Source organism: Falco cherrug, chromosome 6 (genome assembly GCF_023634085.1).
Source record: "Falco cherrug isolate bFalChe1 chromosome 6, bFalChe1.pri, whole genome shotgun sequence".
NCBI lineage: Eukaryota > Metazoa > Chordata > Aves > Falconiformes > Falconidae > Falco > Falco cherrug.
The window spans coordinates 88,955,209-88,974,818 of NC_073702.1; the positions used below are offsets into that span (position 1 = coordinate 88,955,209).

General features: G+C 45.7%; 1 protein-coding gene across 6 annotated transcripts in view; it reads right to left on the reverse strand.

Moving 5' to 3' along the window:
* Window positions 1-1,482: 1,482 nt before the first annotated feature.
* The window catches only part of SLC1A4 (solute carrier family 1 member 4), a 37,213-nt gene continuing 19,085 nt past the window's right edge, over window positions 1,483-19,610 (reverse strand). Inside the window, exons 5-9 of one of the 6 annotated variants that reach the window (XR_008732739.1) lie at window positions 16,634-16,867; window positions 15,331-15,525; window positions 13,753-13,887; window positions 9,290-11,349; window positions 1,483-2,396 (exon numbers count right to left, since the gene is read on the reverse strand). Coding sequence is in view for 3 of the 6 variants with exons in the window: in XM_055713561.1 (XP_055569536.1) it covers window positions 11,115-11,349; window positions 13,753-13,887; window positions 15,331-15,525; window positions 16,634-16,867 (799 nt within the window). In the remaining 3 variants the exon portion in view is untranslated. Of the gene's footprint in view, window positions 11,350-13,752; window positions 13,888-15,330; window positions 15,526-16,633; window positions 16,868-19,610 lie in introns of all 6 variants that reach the window. The other 5 variants (XR_008732737.1, XR_008732738.1, XM_055713561.1 and 2 more) reach the window with 5 other exon arrangements.

Sequence of the window (19,610 nt, forward strand, 5' to 3'; positions counted from 1 at the left end):
AATCTGTGTCGCCTGCCTAGAGCTTTTTAGAAGGGAGAAGTGAGGAGCACTTTCCCAAAACTCTCTTCCTCTCAAAAGAAGGTGAAATTATTAAGAAGTTGGAAAGCGTTTGGTAGCCAGATTGGTAGGTGCTGGTAGAAAAAGAGAATAAAGTCATTGAACTTTAATTAGAACTTCTTCCAACTTTTATGTCTTTCTTTAAATATCATAAGAAACTTTATCTATTTATCTGTACTCGTGCCCAGCAAGCTCTGATAATGTCTGGCTTGAGTCAGGTGGGACTCAAAGGCTTGACTCAGTTCTCGGTAAAGACAAGCAACCATTCCACGGTTTCCCACAGGTCTCGTAATGGGGGTTTCTCTTCATGGATTTCAAAGGGCGAGGGCTTAGGGCTCCGCCAAGCACCACTTACCTCAGATTTCAGGAAAGCTGCTTGTTCTAGGCAGCAGCCATGCCTGCAGGCCAAGCTGATTGGGATGGCTGGAGGCTGGGGTTCAGGAGGACATCCCTGGTAGCTCGCTGGTCTGGCGTTCCTCCAGGTGCCTCCTCAGGGCTCCAGCTAGGAGACAAAGGCACAACCGTGGAGTCAGATAGGGTTTTTGGAAACCACCACATTGATGGCTTTGTAAAATTTACATACCAAGACACAATACCAGGCACAATTGTAAGCCATACATGGGCAGGTCCTTCAAATTCTACTCTTGGTACTTGCAATTCTTGCAAATTTTGCACCCTTGTTTATTAGCTGTGGGACCAGAATGCAATGCTTGAAACTTATGAAACTACACTTACCCAATAGATTTTTTTCAGGATTTGTGATGTTCTGCATTGTGCATCTCTGGATAAAATCTACCCTATGGAGACGTTTGAGCTTTTAATGGAAAAGCTGCACCAAAACCACTTTGAGAGCAAACCCAGGCCCTCAATTCTGGAACCAGCACGCTGCTCAGTCTGACTGCAAAATCACCCTGAATTTACCAGTCCAGTCGCCTACTGCAAAGGATTTGCTAGATGATTTCTCCCACTCCTCAGTCCTCCTCCAGGGAGCAAAGTCCATTTGCTTGGCAGAAGAGGCAGCAGGTCTGTCTGTCAGCCCTCCTACTCCACTGCGACGCACGTCAATAGGAAGCAGCGACTAACCCGGGCTCTCTGGAAGCCCTTGGAGCACTGAGCACCCGTGCAGAGGGCTTGGAGGAACACTGCCCTGCACAGGCTTGCCTGGGGCTCCAGGGGAAGGGCTGAAATGGAGTGGTAATGCTGACCATCAGTGACACAGGCGTGCCGGCAAAGGGCACGGGCTGGGAAAGCGGACCCAAATCCCAAGTTAGACAATTCTCGTTCAGGGGCATTTCCAAAGGAATCGAAGAGAGTTTGCTTGGGTGACAGAGCCCAAGAGCCCAGAGCCCAAGACACCCAGCTGCTATTGCAACACGGATCCAGCTAAAAGGCTAGGTCTTCTCCAAACAAAGATGGAAACATGAATTCTATTTGGGGTTATTTTTATTTCAGATTGAGAAGCTACACAAAAAGAGAACAAACATACATTTCCATGAGGGAAGGGGAAAAGAGAGAGAACATCCTGTTGTGTCACCCTCCTACAACAAACCATCTCAGCCTGAGCCACGGGGCTGTTTTCTCCCCCGGGCAGGCAGGGAGAGTTTTTACACTGAAGGGTACACGACACGGTAAACATCTGTGATACCTACCCCAGGGTCACACCCCCAGACACAGCAATATGGTCTTTTTTTGCATATGTGCACGTACGTCTGTTCTTGGTAGATAATAAAAAGGCTGATACAGAGTCACATGGATCAAACCCATAGCTGTAAAAGAGGAACAGTTACAGATGTTCACAAGGATCAACACACCCACATGGCACAAGTACTTACTCAACAGAGTGGTTACTCTAAGCACTAGGTTTTACCTAAAGACAAATACCTTTGTATCAGTGATACTGGATTGTACTGGAGCAGATGGCAGTGAGTTCCAGAGTTCATCTGTCTGTCATTTTATTAAAGTAATTAATCAAATGGCTTAGCATATAAAAATACAAGAATCCTCCCTCCTCATCAGGGCAATTTTTGTCCATGTAGAAATAAAAGCACACACACTCATACATACATCGAAGCAGGATTGCTGACAGAGAGCTTACAGGATAAAGAAAAGAAACTCACTTTCCCTGTCCCACACCAGGACTTCATGTTCTCCCTCCTGTCTCCAGGGATAACGGAGTCTCTCACCTTTGGTGCATAGTTATAATCGAAAGCCAAACAGCAACTTGGAATTTGTCCTGAAGGGAACCAGGACAAGGCACCTTTAAGGATAATAAGGCAGATTGTACACCTCCGCTGTAGGAGACTCCTCGTGTCTTAGGTGTGGTCCCGCTGTCCCCAAATCTAGAGGGATTAATCAAAATCTTATCAAACTCTTCACCTTCACAAAGCATGAGTGAGTCAGTCTCAGCTTGCTCTAACCAAGAAGCAGTTCAGACAGAGAGGCTCATCTCCCATCAGCAGAGGTGCGCTCAGCTGTTTGTAGTGCTATGCGTGGCCTCCATCCCGTAGAGCATGTGCTTGGTGGATGACCTTACAGAAGTGTAGCCAGGGTAGCAACAGAGAAAGTCTAAGTAAGACTATATTCTTAAAAGATCGGCATTTTCAGGGATAGCAAACACATTACCTCCACACTGGTTACTTCAGGGAAGTAGTATCAACAGAGCCTCTGCTGCGGGACGGAGCAGGGAGGCAGTCAGGGCAGGGCTAGCTTGGTCACAATCATTTGACTTATAAAGTGTAAAAGATGTCATTAAGGTATTGCTTTAATGAAGCAGGGTTTTCTTCAGCCCAGCCCCATCTCCTACAACATCCCCTCCTAACAGGATGTGAGATAGTCTATGTCCTTGCATAGGACCAGAATATCTTTAAGTTTAATCCATGTAATACAAGACCCTGGTCCTGCTGGGGTTTGGGCAGACTGCAAGGACCACAGCAGACTCTGCAAGGGGGATACAGAGAAGGAAAACTGATCAAAAACTGAGGAAGTTTTGCTTCTGCATAAACACTGACCATCTAGAAAACATTTTTCATGTGGGAGGCGCCATGTCATACGAATACTGTGAGCACGCAAAATGCCTCTAGTTATAGCCAACAAGTTTTAAAAATGCTTCTTTACTGCTGCTGTACTGAACATGATAATCTTAAGAGGACCAGACCAAACCGCTATGCTGCTAAGGAGGTATCTCCATCAGAAGCCCACAGGCCACTGAAAGCTCAGGAAATTACATTAATGCACACCAGCAAAAGCCCTGGCCTGTCTACATTGCGGCATTCCTTCTGGTTCTTAAAAAAGCTACAATCCAAACCAGTTAATATTTGGAGTATTTTTTTATGGTTAAGCACAATTCTTCCTGTGGGAATGTAATCCAGAGGGATTCAGGCATGTGCAAACAGTTTCCTTCAGAAAAGATTTCCCTTGGTAATTTCTTTCTGCAACATGTAACTGCAATTAACTCAAGTTGCACCAACATGCCATAAGCAGTTTAGCATCAGTTGCTAAATACACACTTGCAAAAGAAGGGTACTACTTTCCCAGTGGTGTTATCAGAAGGAGCAAGCGACAGCTATCCTGAGGAACATCTAATACCAAATTTCTTGGTTTCTGTGGCTTAAAACCACATTAACTTTGCATTACAACAGGGTTGGCTCAGAATTCATTTCCGCGCGCTGGTTCCCGTCGGCAGGCCTGCCTGCCTGCCAGAGAGCATCCCTGGCCTCGGGAAGGACGAGTATAGATGGTTCTTGAGCAGGACATCACACAAGAGCAGCTGGCCTGCTGAAATGTCCTCAGTCCTCACCTCCTGCTGGCACCGAGATCAGTGGTTAAATCCAAGCGGGATTTCATGGCTGTTGAGGATGATATATCTGCCGACGCTGAGACAGAGTTTGATAAGTAACTGTACCGTGACCTCTTCAATTAAAGAGATGTGCTTTTTCCTTTTCTATTAGAAAATCCATTCTAGAGGGAAGATAACTCTCCTATGTCTACACTTCTCCCCTTCCATCCCTCCAAAAAAGAGAAGTGATCATCCTGCACTAACACACTATTATTACCATGGTATCAATACTCAAATACACTTAGAAACCCCCGGACATTAATTTTTTGAGGGAGGTGATAGTTGTTAGCTGACAGTGAACTTGGCTTCAGGATTGAAGATCTGCTTCTAGCCTGCTTGGTGACCCTTTGCATGATTCGAGAAAGCATTCTTTCACCTTTTTCTACGTGTATTCTCTTCTACAGCTGTGAAATGGTGCCTGCTGGTCACAAACATCTGTAAAGACCCCATGTGGAGAATGAATATCATGTTAACATGAACTTCCCGAGCCAGCGCTCAGATGTGAAGACAGAGTGCTACAGGAGCTCTTCTCACTCCTCACTAGACTTAAAACATTCAGTGGCAACTATCTCAACGTGTTGCCCAACATCTTGAAAAAGTTTCGTTTTCATACTCATTTTCCTCTTCCCTGAAGCAGCCAGTGAACAAGGCTTTCATCAACACGCTTGCATAGATAACAAGGCTGCCTTTGTCCTCGGAGAAGAATGGCTACCACACATTCATCTGAGGAGCAGCTATCCTGCAAGGAGGAATGTGGGTCAATCCCTGATCCAGAGCCGTACCGTTATTTCTCTGTGGTCATGGCTAGCAGCCAGAAGCAGCTTATCAGAGCTCCACACTGCACGCTTTGCTGTTGCTCAGTGACAATGCGCTTCAGAAGCATCAGCACTTGGCACCCGCCTCCCCCTGCAAATCCCGGCCAGTCAGCGGGCAGGGATTTGCATCATTTCTGCTACATGCCAGGCAAATGCCTGCGGTCTTTTTGTTGCTATCTGTATCAAACCGCCAAGGAAAAGATGCTTTCTTCAGGTCCCAGCTTCTTTATCCGCTCGCTTACCCTGCCTTCTGTGATACTCTCCCTGCAACCCTCCAGCTCTTCCTTCTTTTTCTCCACCTTTTTCACCCATCCTGCCAACAAGACAACTTGTTCTTTTAGTTGAAAAGCTCTTTCTTGCATCGAACCTAGACAAAAACCAAGCTGTCAAGACTCCTAATTTAGATGTTGAATCCATGGTGAGGTCTGTTAATTTACCTGAACCTAAGCTTTCATGACATGGAAGAAGGCAAATATAACAGGGCACTGGGCCCCCCTTGACTAAATCACATCTGCTTTTTAAAATGCAACTCACACTGACGCTCCCTCCCCTGCTTCCCCTGAGTTAGCCCAGCAAACGCATATACTGGATCTCCTTTCCATCACACAGTCATTCATACTCCAGCACAATGGAACCCTGACTTTGTGACACATAACTATTTGATTCCTTTCAGATTTTTGAAAAGTTCATTATTATTGAAGATTTAGTGCTCTGTGTCTTAAAGAGCGCTTTCCAAATGCTGCGAGTCACTACCCTCCACACTCTTGCCTGTGAGGGACAAGTAAGTATCTGTAAACTTAATTTACAGAAAAGGAAGCACAGGCAGAGAATTTATGTGACCTGCCTAATTCCGTACTGTTCATCATGATCAGTTATTACGGGCAGGTCTGCAAGTGATTATGAACTGCCATGGCCCAGTTAAAATCAGTGAAGATGTGACATTATTAGGAAGAAACTCTTTACCGTGAGGTGGTGAGGCGCTGGCACAGGCTGCCCAGAGCAGCTGAGGGTGCCCCATCCCCGGCAGTGGCCAAGGCCAGGCTGGACGGGGCTGGGAGCAGCCTGGGCTGGGGGGAGGGGTCCCTGCCCGTGGCAGGGGGCTGGAACTGAGTGATCTTTAAGGTTCCTTCCAATGCAAAGCATTCCGTGATTCTACGATTTTTCCTTTGGTGAGAGTTTGTCTTTTGGTCCTCTTCCTACACGAGGCCCATAGCCCACTGCCCATGGGAGGGTCAGGATTAACAACTGTGATTTTCAACAGGAGGGTGCTTTCCAGCAGCTACAGAAACATGCTGCGCTAGCAGAGGAGCAGAGTGAAGATTCAGCCAGGATTGTTGCAGATTTGCAGAAAGAGATGGTGGGTTTGTACCTTTTGCAAGCTCTCAAGGACATAACCCACAACATATGACAGGGTGGTCAGGCACAAAGACACCAGGGCCTTTGACTTGACTGAAAGAGGAACTGCCTAAACATCTCAGTTTTCATTATTCTTGCTGTAAAATACGGAGGAACCACAGCAGAATGAGTCTAAAAATGGTGACGCTGGGTCACGTGCATCTCCGGCGCTGGCCACAGCAAACGCCCAGGGAAGACCATAGGAACAGAGCAAGCACATATATAACCTAATCTTCCTGCCCCCCATACCGTCCCCAAAACCTCTCACCACCTCCAGCTCAGGCAGTACTGCTCTTCAGGCAGTAACAGGGCTGCCCAGAAAAGACCAAGCAGAGACGGTTTCACCAGCTGATTTGGTATTTTGGCTGGTTCCACATTTCTGTTATGTCCAAAGGACAAAGTCCTGCCCGTCACATCCCTGGAAGGGGAGCCCTGGGTTTGACTCTAGTCTGGTCTCAACACTAAAGCCACCGTGATTGCAAAAGATAACCCCAGAAGGGTTTAAAGTCCTTGGCAATTACTGAATCTTGTAGGGCAATTACCAACACCACATCTGAGACTCAGCTAAAGCTCAGTTCCTAGGAATAACGGGTCTTAACTGAAAATTTCCTAATAGCAACCAAGTGCTAGCACCCTCCATCACTCACTGCGGCTTTTCGGGCATCGATAGCCACATCTCACGGCACAGAACAAGCACCTTTCTCAGGACAAGAGACAGATACTGCCCCACACTCTCAGAGTAACTCTTTATATTAGTAAGTCTCACAAACCTCTGGTGAGTTAAGGACAAGGAGCAAGGCAGAATGCAAACTACTTTCTCAAGGACCAGCTGGAGCCCTCAAAACTTTGTCCATTCTCCCATTTATACCTGAGCCACTGATACATAAAACCAGCCCAGGGCATTCCAGGAAATGGGATGAAATCAGGCAATGTTGGATAAAGCATGGAGTGGAAAGCCAATCCTGGAGAAGTAAGTAATAAAAGATGGTTCAAAACAGTCAGAGAAACTTCACTGAAAAAGTTAAAAGTGGAAGAATGAATGGCATCAGAGAAAAAATGGGATTGACATGCCAAAGGCTTGCAGAGTCCTCTCTTCCACACTCCCGCATCTTTCTCCCAAAACACAATCGCTGTACTAGAGGGTAGGACATGAGCTGGTTTTGTAGCCTTCTTTGCTACGGAGAGAATTTGTACCTTCCAAAAAAAGACTAAAACCAAAAAGAAAAATAGCATTTTCTAGATGGAATTTATTTCCTTTTGAAAGAAAAAGCAACTGACTAAAGGTCTCCAGTTTACAGTCATGTTGGGACAACACAAACATAAGTCCAGTCAAGAGACATTGGAGTAAAGTACCACATCGGCACCAGATTCGCGGAGTGCCTGGGTGAGAGCAGAGCAGGTACTGCTGGCTGCACCTCCACCGCTGCCGAGTACCTGCTCAGCTCAGAGCCTCTTGAAGTGAGGCCGCACCGGACCTGAAACAGGGAGCTCCCAGTGTAACACACTGCACTGCAGGTCAAGGACAGCATCTAAAATGCACATCCTTCGATAGCCCTTTCATTTTTCTCCCAATGGCCTTACCTGAAGACCTTAACCACTTGAAGCAAATGGTAAGTCTTCTATCTCATCGGGCTTTCGATCAGGATTTGCATTACAAGGGCAGTCCTTGGAATGCATCAATTTTTTTACAGTCTGAGAGTGTAATATTGGATCTTTCACATTTGTACCTTAAGGAAAAAAAATATTTGAAGCCAGGTTGAGAGCCCTAGAAGATACAGCATGGCTATCATGAGGAATCAGAACATCACAGAAAAATCAGAAATGTGATTTCTGGCATGGATGATCCAGAAAAGACCAAGATGTTCTGCCAAGCAGTTACTCAGCATTCCTGCTTCCATGGATCCCTCTTGCTGTAAACAAACAAAAGAACTGGCACCTTTGTAACTCTATAATAAAGTAGGGCTTCTGTAAGATTACAGATATCTAGCAGGTTAAGACTGGAATACTCATGGTTCATATAAATCCTATGGCACCTGTTTCCAGGAGAAGGAGCATTAGATTTCCTTGGTTACATTCCTGCTATGAAAATGATCTGATCTCCTTAAATCTGACTGCTCTAACAAGCTTTACATGGGACTAGACATCCACATTGATGCAAAACGTGGCAATCAACTAGTGGGGAGTGAGAGAGACATTATTCAGCAAAGACTTTTGCTAAAGTGTTGCTTCTGCACTGCTATTGGAAAATACTAAGACAGCTCTGAGGTATTGGCTTTGATTTACCATCTCCTGGGATCTACTGTCAGGAAGAACGTGCCACAGCCTATGGCGTGTGGCTGCAAGGATGAGGCACAATCAAGCTGCAGCACCACAGGGAAGAAAGATCAAGACAGCAGTGGCAAGGTGCTGCCTGCGAGGAAGGACTCGCCTAGGCTAGTACTTTTACCTGTGGGCAACACCAGCCTTGAGCTGAAAAAAAAAAAAAGTTGAGAAATGTTCTAGTCCTAAATGGTGCTGTGATGCTTCACGAGAATTGTCATTTGAGTGCTGCTTGTTCCCGTGTCCTGATCCCAGCTGCACGTGTCATGGTGAGGGAGAGCATCAGAGGAGCCAAATATTTGATGGGGGATAAAGTGCAACTACAGAACCCAGCCCACAGGGAACAGTCATGATTTTCAGCTTCTTTGAGACATTCCATATAATACTTTAAAATCAAAGTATTTGGGTTCTGGTGCATTCAGATTTTTCAAAGAAATACTTAGACTTGTTTAAAAAAGAAAAAAAGGTTTTGTTGAGAACTTATTTTTTCAAACCTCCAACATTGTTCAAAACACCTCTTATTTGTTGACTTTCACCGTCAGCTACAAAGTGCGCTTTTGGTTTCCTGAGTTGAAAGGAGTTGGGATGATTGTAATAGGAGGAAATACAACGTTTCAGTGGGTCTTGATCTGCTAAAAATGAAATAATAAATAGTGGGCGAAGGATGTCCCTAGCGAATTGTGTTTGTCTCCTTCCATTTTGCAGATGAATCAAGGAATGACCAAATTTTGTGGACAAGGTTATAAATAAACTGGTTAAAAAGAAACTCCACCTGCAGTTTCTCAGTGGACTGACTAATCTTTTCCTACTTCGAATGTTTGCATAGCCCTGCTGCACGTGGTTTAACAGCCAGCAATGACGCACTCACTGTGTTTTCCCTCAGAGGTAGCCACATCTCATTCTGAGCCTTTCTGCAAAATTCATTGTGTCCCTTTACCAGCAAGGATGCTTTGCAAATGAAGGCTGCTGCTGCTGCTATGCAACTGGAGCTGCCTCTTCCTAGTGCCGTGACCATAAACATCAGCAACTGGGTGTCTTTCCAAGATAGCTTCCTCTGAAGCAAGAGAGGAGAAAGAAAAAGGGAGACTTAGCATTACTTTGTATCAAAGCCCAAGTGTAAATATGTATTTTCTGAATTAACAGTGTGGAGACTGAACATACGCAATCATCTTGCTAAGGCAGCCAAGGGAAAGTGTCACAAATCCAGGCAAACCTCGGCATATGCACAGCCTAATTTTATAACTATTTGCTGTCCAAAAAGCCAAGATAAATCAACAGGATCTTTGCAATGAGTTTGCCAGACTTTGTTTAGGTTTAGGGTGCAAATTCAGGAAGTATGTTGTAAAGGAAAAAAGGTGGAGTCGGAATCCAGGAGCATTTGGCTCAGCCTCAAGCACAGGTTACCACCTGCCACTAAGCACCACGGTGGCCCAGCACCACCCACCATCACTAAACGTAAGCTGCGGCTGGAAGAGCATTTACAGCGGGACCAGACTCCTACGGGAACAGGTGTGCGGCTGGCCCAGCGCACGGAGGTCACTGCACTACACAGGGTTACCACCTCACCTCTTCCCCTTCCGAGCCAACACTCAGACTTGCCTCTTGTCAGTTCCCACGTGATGTGGGTTCAGATTTTCCCCTGTTCAATTTTGCTGGAAGAGGCTGGAAAAGGCATATGACTTAAATCTGTTTGGACTGACCCATTAAATAAACATGAGCAGGACACGGCATGCTTAGCAAAGGAGCATGCGTGTTTTCATGAAAGGAACCGACTTCTTGATTTCTCGATGTTGTCACAGGCAAGCCTCTTTCACACGTATTTAAGCTGGAACAGACCCTGTATTTTTTCAGCCCCATAGGGATTGCTTTAACAAAATTTGTGTTTTCTCTGGATTTTTTCCTTAACAGCTCAGTTAGAGGAAAGGAGAAACCAGTCCTTAATCTACATGAAGAGCTATGTTTGGTCCCAAAGTTTGGGAGTTACTCATCAAAAGGCAGGGAAGCTGCTATGAGCTGCAATGCAGTGGGGGAACGGAACAAGGGTTAGACCTCTATAAACTACTAATTCAGATACGAAACAAAAAAAAATTTTTTTTAAAAGAAAAAGCTAGTTTTCAGGATATATTTGCAAGTTTTAAGGTATTGGAGAACAGGAGAAGAAGGGGAGTGGGAGAAAAACGTTGCTTTGTCTCATGTCTGTAATGGTCATAAGCGTTTCCAGGCCAGAAAATAAATTTAAGTAATGCTTTCACTCAACCTGGAGTTTCTAGACTGCATCTCCATTCAAACAGCAGCACAATAAGCTTACTAAATTTTCCTTACAATAAGCACATACTGGGTATGTCTACTTCCCCATCTCCAACCCACGTGAGCCTTTACTAACAGAAGCCTTGTTAAACCAGAAGTCTCAATGGCATTGTTTTCACATACATGTATATGTGTGTGCACGTGCAACACATACACATGTATACACACGAATTATCAAAATAGTGTTATGAAGTGAGTGTTCTTTCTCAACAGCCCTTCGCTGCCCACCCCACCTCCCTCCCCCTCCCCAGGCCAGCATATTTCATTAACAGACTGGAACTGAAAGTTTCAAGAGCTATCCAGCCCTTGTTAGCACTGCAAACGTCTAGATGCGTTAACAAGTCCCAGTCCACCTCTAGCACACGTGAAGACGAACGGCCTCTAGTTCACAACACTGATTCCTTGGATTCCGGGTCTGCTGTACTGGTTGTGTTGGAGACTTGATTTTTGTGGGTTACCAAAGGCGACGTTTCCCCTTCAGACTTGCTGTTAGCAACTGCTTCTACGTTGACTTCCTTTAGCTCCTGCTCTTTGTCTTTCTTTTCTTTCTCATTCAGGTAATTAAGGATGCCTGCTCCTAGGGCATCCCCTTCCACATTCACAACTGTGGTGGTTCGGTCCCTGGTTAAGATCACAAACAAAAAACAAAGGGGCAGGCTTTTAGCTTAAGAGAGTTAAAAACACAATAAGGGGAGCTGACTCACCCCTGCTGATCCACTAACATCGGTGGAGCTAGACAAGGGAGATGTCGTTACCATAGGTATTTTCCACAGAAGTATCTTCACCGTTTCAGAACTAAAAGCATGCACCAGAGCTGGTTTAAGGTTGGCCCAAGCATTACTGGTTCTGGTTTCTCAGCGGGCTGGAGCAATGGTACTATTCTTTCTCAGACATGCTGCTTTTCCCAGCCCACCTCCTTTCCCTTCCCCTTCCCCAGGCCAGCATTTTTCAAATGCAAGTTCAGAGCAGGAACTTAATTTGGGGTTATCCAGAAGGTGATGCAGAGTACCCAGCTCTCCTTTTTAACTACAAAAACTTGTACCTTAACCCAAACATCTACTCAAGGTGTTCTCCTGAAGGCAGGCAGAATGGCTGCGTTCTCTCGCTTTCTGCTAGTAGCACCTGTCTCAATCTTTGGTCCTACGTGTCCCAGGGTCTAACGGAGATTTACGGGTCACAAAGATGAACAATTCACTGCCTTCCGTTAGTCATTCTGCAGCCTAACTTCAACATGTGCTCAGCTTCTAACTGTGGTCCTCTCTGGTAATTAAATGGCTGGTATTTAAACGAGACACAGGACTTTTCACTCCCCCCTTTCCCCTTCTGTTACCACAAGGCTGAGCTCCCTGACTAGAACAGCAGCGTGGACCACCTCGGGACACTACATATTGTGGAACGAAGGCAGCCGGCACAACACAGGCTGAGGGCAGCCCGGAGCGAAAGGAAGGGCAAGCTTTCCCCTCTTGCCTCCAAGCACTTGCAAGGGCAGTTGTGGAACACACAGCTACTGCTGTAATCCCTTAGGAAGATGGGATACAAAGGGCTGACCACCGCTTCGCCTGTCTCTCCCGTCCTTTGGAGGTGGCTGATCCCCAAGAGGTGACAGCAAGAAAGAGCTCAATGGCCCTAATGAAGCTGTAGGAATATGATTATGCTCCATAGACACGCGTGGTGTGGGAAGGGAAGGAGGCAATACAGCTGCTGCCTTCCCCAGCCTCTGGAATTCAAGAGTGTCCTTAGGCATCCCAATTACATCTGCTATGGAAGTACATCATCTGTACATAGAGGCTGGTGTTTCCAAAAAGCTATGCAGAGGGATTACGTAGACTCTAAACCAGGAACTGCCCAGAAGTCTACCACCTGGAAAAAAAACCCCAATGGGACTCAGATCGCTGGACTGACCAGCCATTTCAGCCCACTACCCACCTTCAACAAGATGGCTTGAAAGCAGATTATGCTTTTCAATTCTCAGGTCATGCTTACTTCACTAGCATTTAAATGCTAAGCATGCTGTAATTCTTGAGTGCTCAGAGAAGTCCTTCCAGTTTGATTTTCTAGTATTTGAAGAACAGCAGTCGGCCAGGTTTGTTCAAGGAAAAGCAGAGACACCGCTTTTCCACAGGGCTTACCTAAGCTCTACGCAATCACCTGCATGTGGCATTTACACCTATCACTCACATGTGGCTGGCTCCCCAATACTTAAAGCAAAACAAATTTTCTAGGCTTTCCTTAATCTACTTCAAGTGGTACAGAAGGTAAATTTACACCTTGATAAGGACATAACTACACTGAGGGGTGAGATAAGCTCTTCCAAACAGAGCTGGGCAAGGAGATAAGCTCTCACATTTCAAGGAGGGGAACAACTCTTGGAAAGGAGAGAAGGAGCTGCCTGACTTCTCACCTCTTTCCTAGAAGATGGAAAGGAAAGGTGGTAACATTGTACTGAACTTGTGACTCCCAGCAGCGTGTTCCAGCTGTGACACTGCCCGCAGCTGTGATGAGTGCCACAAACCCTCTGGGTCCCTGCCCTGCCAATGGATTGGCACCTCTCTGTGATGCTTGTGTGGGTGCCCAGACCAGTCTTGAACCGTAAAAATAGTTCAAACCATGGCTGACAACAGCTTCTGATGGAGCCTGCTTCCCATATGTGACCAAGAAAGCTTTCCATCACTTGTCTATTTCCTTTTTCTTCCTTCCCTCCTAGCATCCAACTAATCACCAGCAATATCAACACCTCCTGAACAAACTTTTAACAATCCTTCTAAAAGGAATTGAAACCAGGAAGAAATAAGTTTCAATAAAGGCTGAGTAAAAAAGCTCAAGAGGGATTTTAGCACACTAACTGCTTTAATTGAGAAGGGACCGTGTTTTCCATTATCTCTCAAGAGTTACCTGTCCTATAGACAGTCGTATCTCGTAGGGTTTTATTTTATACTGTGCTACTTGGACTATCCTGCCTCATGTTTCCAGCTGAGCATGCTACATGTCATACAACAGCAGGTAAGTGTGTCCTAAAGTACTTACACAATCCAGTCCACTGCTAATATCAAGGAGAGATCGTTGGTTGGAAGTCCAATGGCCTCCAAAATGATGGCGATGGTGAGGACTCCTCCGGCTGGGACCCCGGCTGCGCCTACGCTGGATGCAGTAGCTGTCACACTGCAAATCAATTTGTGTACCTGGTTAGCAGGAGCTCTGCAGCACTCCTCTTCTACACTTGGGTCACACATTTCCCTGCCATGGGAACTGTAAACAAACTCTACAGCATGTGACACACAGACCATTCGCTTCCCACGCAAACCCTTTCCTGCCTGCTGATGCAAAGTAACAGGTACAGAGCACAGCTGCTCAGCAGGCATCCACAGCAGCTACCAAGGCAAGGGCTGTGTGTTTAATACCATGATTGTCTTTTCAAAAAAAAAACCCAACCAACACAACTATATTGCAGCCTTACTAATATATCCATTTCCAAGGCATTTATCAGTTCAAGTACGTTGAGTGCATCACATCTCCTGGCCCCAAATGTACACAGGTAAAGCTTGCCATGCAGGGTACTGCTGCTTCTCTGTATCTTGTTTGCATTCAAACACAGACCCTAAATCAGGAGCTGGAAACCTGCGGTGCACGTGCTACAGACATGGACCACGCGCCTTTTCGTGTGCAGATGTCTACGACTGAGTTTTCGTTGGGCCATAACCGCACCATTCTCGGGCCTGTGCTAACAGCTGATTCACTAAAGGGTACCTGAAAGGCTAATTGGGTCATCTGCAAAGAAAACAAACAATATACTGGGAAATGCAATAAGAAGGAAAATAAAACCTGGCCAGGGAGGGTAAAAAATGCCAGGAACCAGCACTAGGAGGCATCTGGTGGATACAGCTACAGCTTTTCGGCACAGTCAGGGGCCAGAACTTCTTGTAGGATTGTAGGATTCACTTAAGGAATTCTGAGGGACGTGAAGAGGATGACACTTTGTGGGATATGGGACATGGAAGGAGATTCCAGGCATGGAGGAGAGAAAGAGTCCTAGAGAAGGAGGCAGGACCGAGGTGGTGGAGGGGATGATGGAACAAAGCGGTCAGGAGGGGAATGATAGCAGGTCTGACCTAGGAAGCTGGCGATGTGACGGTAGTAAGGGCAGAGATAAGCAGGAGCAGAGTTTTTAGTGTAAAATTTATACATAAGGAACTGAGGAGGTTGCAGGAGGATCTTCCAAGACATCCAGAGGGGGAATGAAGGGCAGCTTTCTGGGTAGAGCAGCATGCCTCAATTACCCAGCTTAATGGTGAGTTGAAGGTGGGGGAGCGAGATGCTTAAGGAAGGAGAATTTCCATGTCAGAAACAGCTTTAAACAGCTCAAAGTCTGTTTCAGAATTCAATTACCCCTCCCACGTTCCACCTTTTATTAAATAGAGATTCTGGCAAATCTTATAAAGCTTGAAAGACTCCATCCTTTAATTACCCTATAATTATGTTTCATAGCAGTTTGCAAGCTTTAGGTCAGAGATGTGGAATGCAAACTGCTAGCTATTAACAGAAAGACCACAGACTTGAATGTGTCTAGGGGCCAAAAAGATGTGGTTGCAATAGCAAGCAACTTACAGAATTGTGAAGATTTGCCCAGGGTTGAGGTCGACGTTGTTCAGCTGAGCAATAAAGACAGCTGCCATGCACTGAAAAATAGCAGCTCCATCCATGTTTACAGTCGCCCCGATGGGAAGGATAAACCTGCTGATCCTCTTGTCGACTCCATTGTTCTCCTCAATACACTTGATCATCGATGGGAGAGTGGCTGAGCTAGAAACCGAGAACAGAAAAAGTCAAACACAAAGCATCAGGGTGCACTGAATGGAAAGTCACTCTCTCATGGCTTTCGTATCTCTGACATGCTGCAGACGGGACCGTCAAGACATTTTATAGTCCCTCTCTTGTCATGACAGTAATGAGGGACCCCCCTTGTTCATCTTGAGCAGTGGTATTTAATAATCTGCTTCCATCCAGAAATAGCTGATCAGGATTCTAATCTCCCAGAGGCAAGAACTCATGACTTAACGCAGTATGCAGCCGAACGAGGGTGTGGAATGGCCAAGTCTCAAACCACAAAAATACACCAATAGATAGCAATATAAACAAAACAGATACAACAGCAATCCCTGTTAATGTTGTACTAGCACCTTCTCAAATGAACAGACAAATAATAAAATTTTAAAAACAATCACTGTTGGATTTATTTCTTGTGTTATAAATGACACTGTTTTATTCATAAACCCTCTCCTACTTCATGTATTCAGCTCCTGTGACAGACATCCATCTGCTTTTGAAGATGACCTGAAATGATTTTATATAGTTGTGATATCTCATCAGGTGTTTGCCCTTTGAGAAAAGTGTAAATGACATGTTTGGTAGCTTGGTTATGACGAATAAAAGCTGATCAGGCCAGATCTTTGAAATCAGAAATGTTAAAGTCCCTTTACACTACCCAATAAATCTGATTTGCTCCTGCAAAATTAGTCTAAAGCTTGTTCCAGATCCTTCTGAACTTGGAGAACTAAACTTGTCAGGACAAAATCCCTCGCTACTGACCCTCACTTTACTTAAAATTGAAAGAATAGCTGGCAGAATCTTTTTAAGGCAAACACTTTCACCTTTTCCCCACAAAATTTCCAACTCAGCATCATGCTACAGTCCCATTATTTTGAGGAATTGTTTTTTACAGCTCATTATGAGTATGTGCTGTGTGGCAGGCTGCTGACAGCAGTGAGACTCTACGCTCAGAAGTCTCTTTTTGCAATCTCAGGAACAACATTCACACCTAAAACTCAACACAGTTTGGTGTTGGGCTATAACCAGTTTACAGTGACAAATATAACCAGGCTATAATTCCAAAAGAAGCACAGAAACCCACCTGGAGCAAGTGGCAAACGCAGTGGTTAGTGGTGTGATAAGCCCTAAGAGGAAGCGATACGGATTTTGACGTGTGGATGCAAAATAAATAAGCGGCAGAATGATTCCTCCATGGATGAAGTGGCCCAGAATAGAGGCAAAGATGTATTTTCCCAGACTGGTCACCAGAAGCACAATATCTTCCATTTCCACAATCTTGCTCCCAACAAGGAACATAATGCCAACAGGTACATACCTGCATAAATAAATATCGTCTGTCATTAAGTACGAACAAAAATCCATAAAAACCATGCCATTTCCCATCCTGGAGATAAAATTCTCCTAACGAGTATGCTGCTGCTGCAGGGTACCACCTTATTCACCACACACTCAGGTTAAGCAAACTCGGAAGGCCTCTTTGAACAGTCTTGCTTGTTGGAAGGCAAGCAGTCAAACTGCAACAGCTCTGTTCCCCCAGACCCTCAGGGACACAGCCAGCAGAGTGCCGAAGGGAAGCCAAGTGGGAAGCAGAAACGCTGGCAGAAGATATCAGGACAAGACACTGGTGTGGAGTTTTAGTCCATCAGGGAGGCAAGCAAAGACCTAAAGCTGAAGTCACTGTGGGAAGGACAGCAGATGGCAGGAAAGAAAAAGGAGCAGTATCGTGTCACTAGAGCACAGAAAGGGGCGGAGGAGTCGGAGCCCACACATGCGGTGCCTACCAGCACAAGTACGGAGCTAGGTCATTAAAATGGCAGGCATACTGGGAGCCAACATACTCAGCGTAGCAAAGCAGCAGCTATGCCCATACCAGAGAGCTCAGCTAAAGGCACATGCCAGAGACAGCAATTAACTGCTATTTGCCTGCAAGAGACTAAGTTAAATGATCAGATTTCCAGAGCTTCCCTCAAGCCAGCAGCCGCGTACATTCGTATGCCTCCTATCTAGAAACATGCCACGTCTTAGGCTGCGAGCATTTGAGGTTTCCTTTGTCAGGAACACCTGGAGCTGCTCCAGGGGAAGGGCCACAGCCACACCTCCGGTCCCAGCGGCGCAGCTGGGAACAGCCCTGAAGAGGCAGAATTGCCCTTGCACCTACAGCACAACAGCTACTAAATGAACTGCAGGAATCACTTCAGGCCCAGGGTCCATTCCTCCAAAGCTCTGCTTGGGATGTCTGTGCCCGAGTGCCTCTGCTCATGCTGCCAATGCTCCATCCATTTCTCTTCTAAGATTAAGAAACACTAAAAGATCACCCAGCCCTCCAAACCCTGCCCCAAGCACACACGGGGTTACAAAAGATCTGCCGGTACACCTCAGGAACAGAGCACATTTTTCGCCCGCTCTCCCCTCCAACCCAAAGCCCATGTTCAGCAAAGCTGATCTGGGACGTGAGGACAACCTCCAGGGCTGGTTAGGGTTTGGAAAGGCAGGCAAGCCTTAAGGTCACCCAGATCGCTCCTTCCTAGCCTGCCTCTCCCTCAGCGGCTCTGCAGGTCCTCTGCTCTGTGCAGAGCACCTCCATGTCCCAGATCAATGCCAGCACCCTCTCTCTGTCCTCCCCTGGCCAAATCTCTAGGGGGGGGATGATGAACCTTCTCCACTCAGCCTCTGCCAATTCTGCAACATATTGCCTTTGAACGACGTTTCTGAGCACCCCGATGAGCCAGATCTCCGTGATCCCTGGTCCTGTGCAAGCGCTGCAAACATGGGCACTGGATTCTGAGCTGAGCATGGATCCCTCCCCTCGAAGAGGGAGGCTGGAAAGGAAGGAACTGAAAGTTGAGACCAAAGTGCTGCTAAACATGGGAGCAGCCATTGAATGGGACCAGCTATGAGCTCAAGGTGCCTTTTCTCTTGGTAGTACGATTTCACCCATTCCAAAGTATCCTTTGGGAAGCACATGCAGCCTGACAGATTTTGAATAAATACCAGGACGACAAAAGAGCCTTAAGGAAGGAAAGAAAACAAGTAAGGGCTATGGTGCACTGCAGTGTTAAGAGTCAGTTGTGGTCCTGATAATCCTTTACTTTGTGGATTACACACCAACTGATTGGCTTGAAGTGTTAGCACCGTAATCAGCTGAATACAAGAACTGCCTCTTATCAGTATTCAGTGTCCAAGGAATTACACTCAAGAGTAAAAGACTTAAGCTGCTTTGAGACTGAATTTTTCAATCCCCTATAACGGCAACTAACAGAGAGATCTGCCTGTGTAAAATCAGGTGTTTTGTTAAAACCTTTCTACTTCTCAAAGGGAGGAAAACAGTAGGAATGAAAAATGCAGAAAAAGAAGGGAGGAAAAATACCTCCACTAAGGTAAGCTTATAGCTTTTCCAACAGCTTTGGAAAGAGAGTGATAAATGTCCCACTGTTAATTTGTGGGACTAGCTGTCCTCATGAGTATTTTTATTTTTGCATGTGACATATTAGTACTGTTGATTTCACAGCAGCAGTCTCGACCCATCCAGCTCCACAAGAACAGCCATGACACTGCTCTGAGGCCCAGGTTCATCCTACCTGACAGAAAACCCAGTCAGGAGGCTGGTCCTACCCCAGCTTAGGTGGGGTAGAACTGCTCTCTAGACATGCCTGCCTCCTCCAGTGCTGGTTTCTTGCCTAGTGAGGAAGTTCAGTGTGCTCCAGTTCCTAATACACAGACTTTTTTGGTGTCAAAAGCTTTGTGAAATCAGTCAGAGTCACATTCACCCCATAAACATGTGAAGGGTAGTAAAATAATGGATTTGGTCATTAATAGGCAGGAGATAAAATAATCAACCTTAGGAAATACCAACTGTCAGGGATGTGAAATGAAAAAGAAAAGAATCTCTAGAGAAGCAAACATGAACAAGAAGCAAGCAGCTGACTGATGACTCTGCTAGTAACATTAGTTCTTGCTTCACCCTAGAAAATGAAAGAGTTCTCAGAAGAGGAACAAAGATTTAAAGATCCACTGTATAACTCAGGCTCTGACAATGGTAATAATGACAAAACACTCAA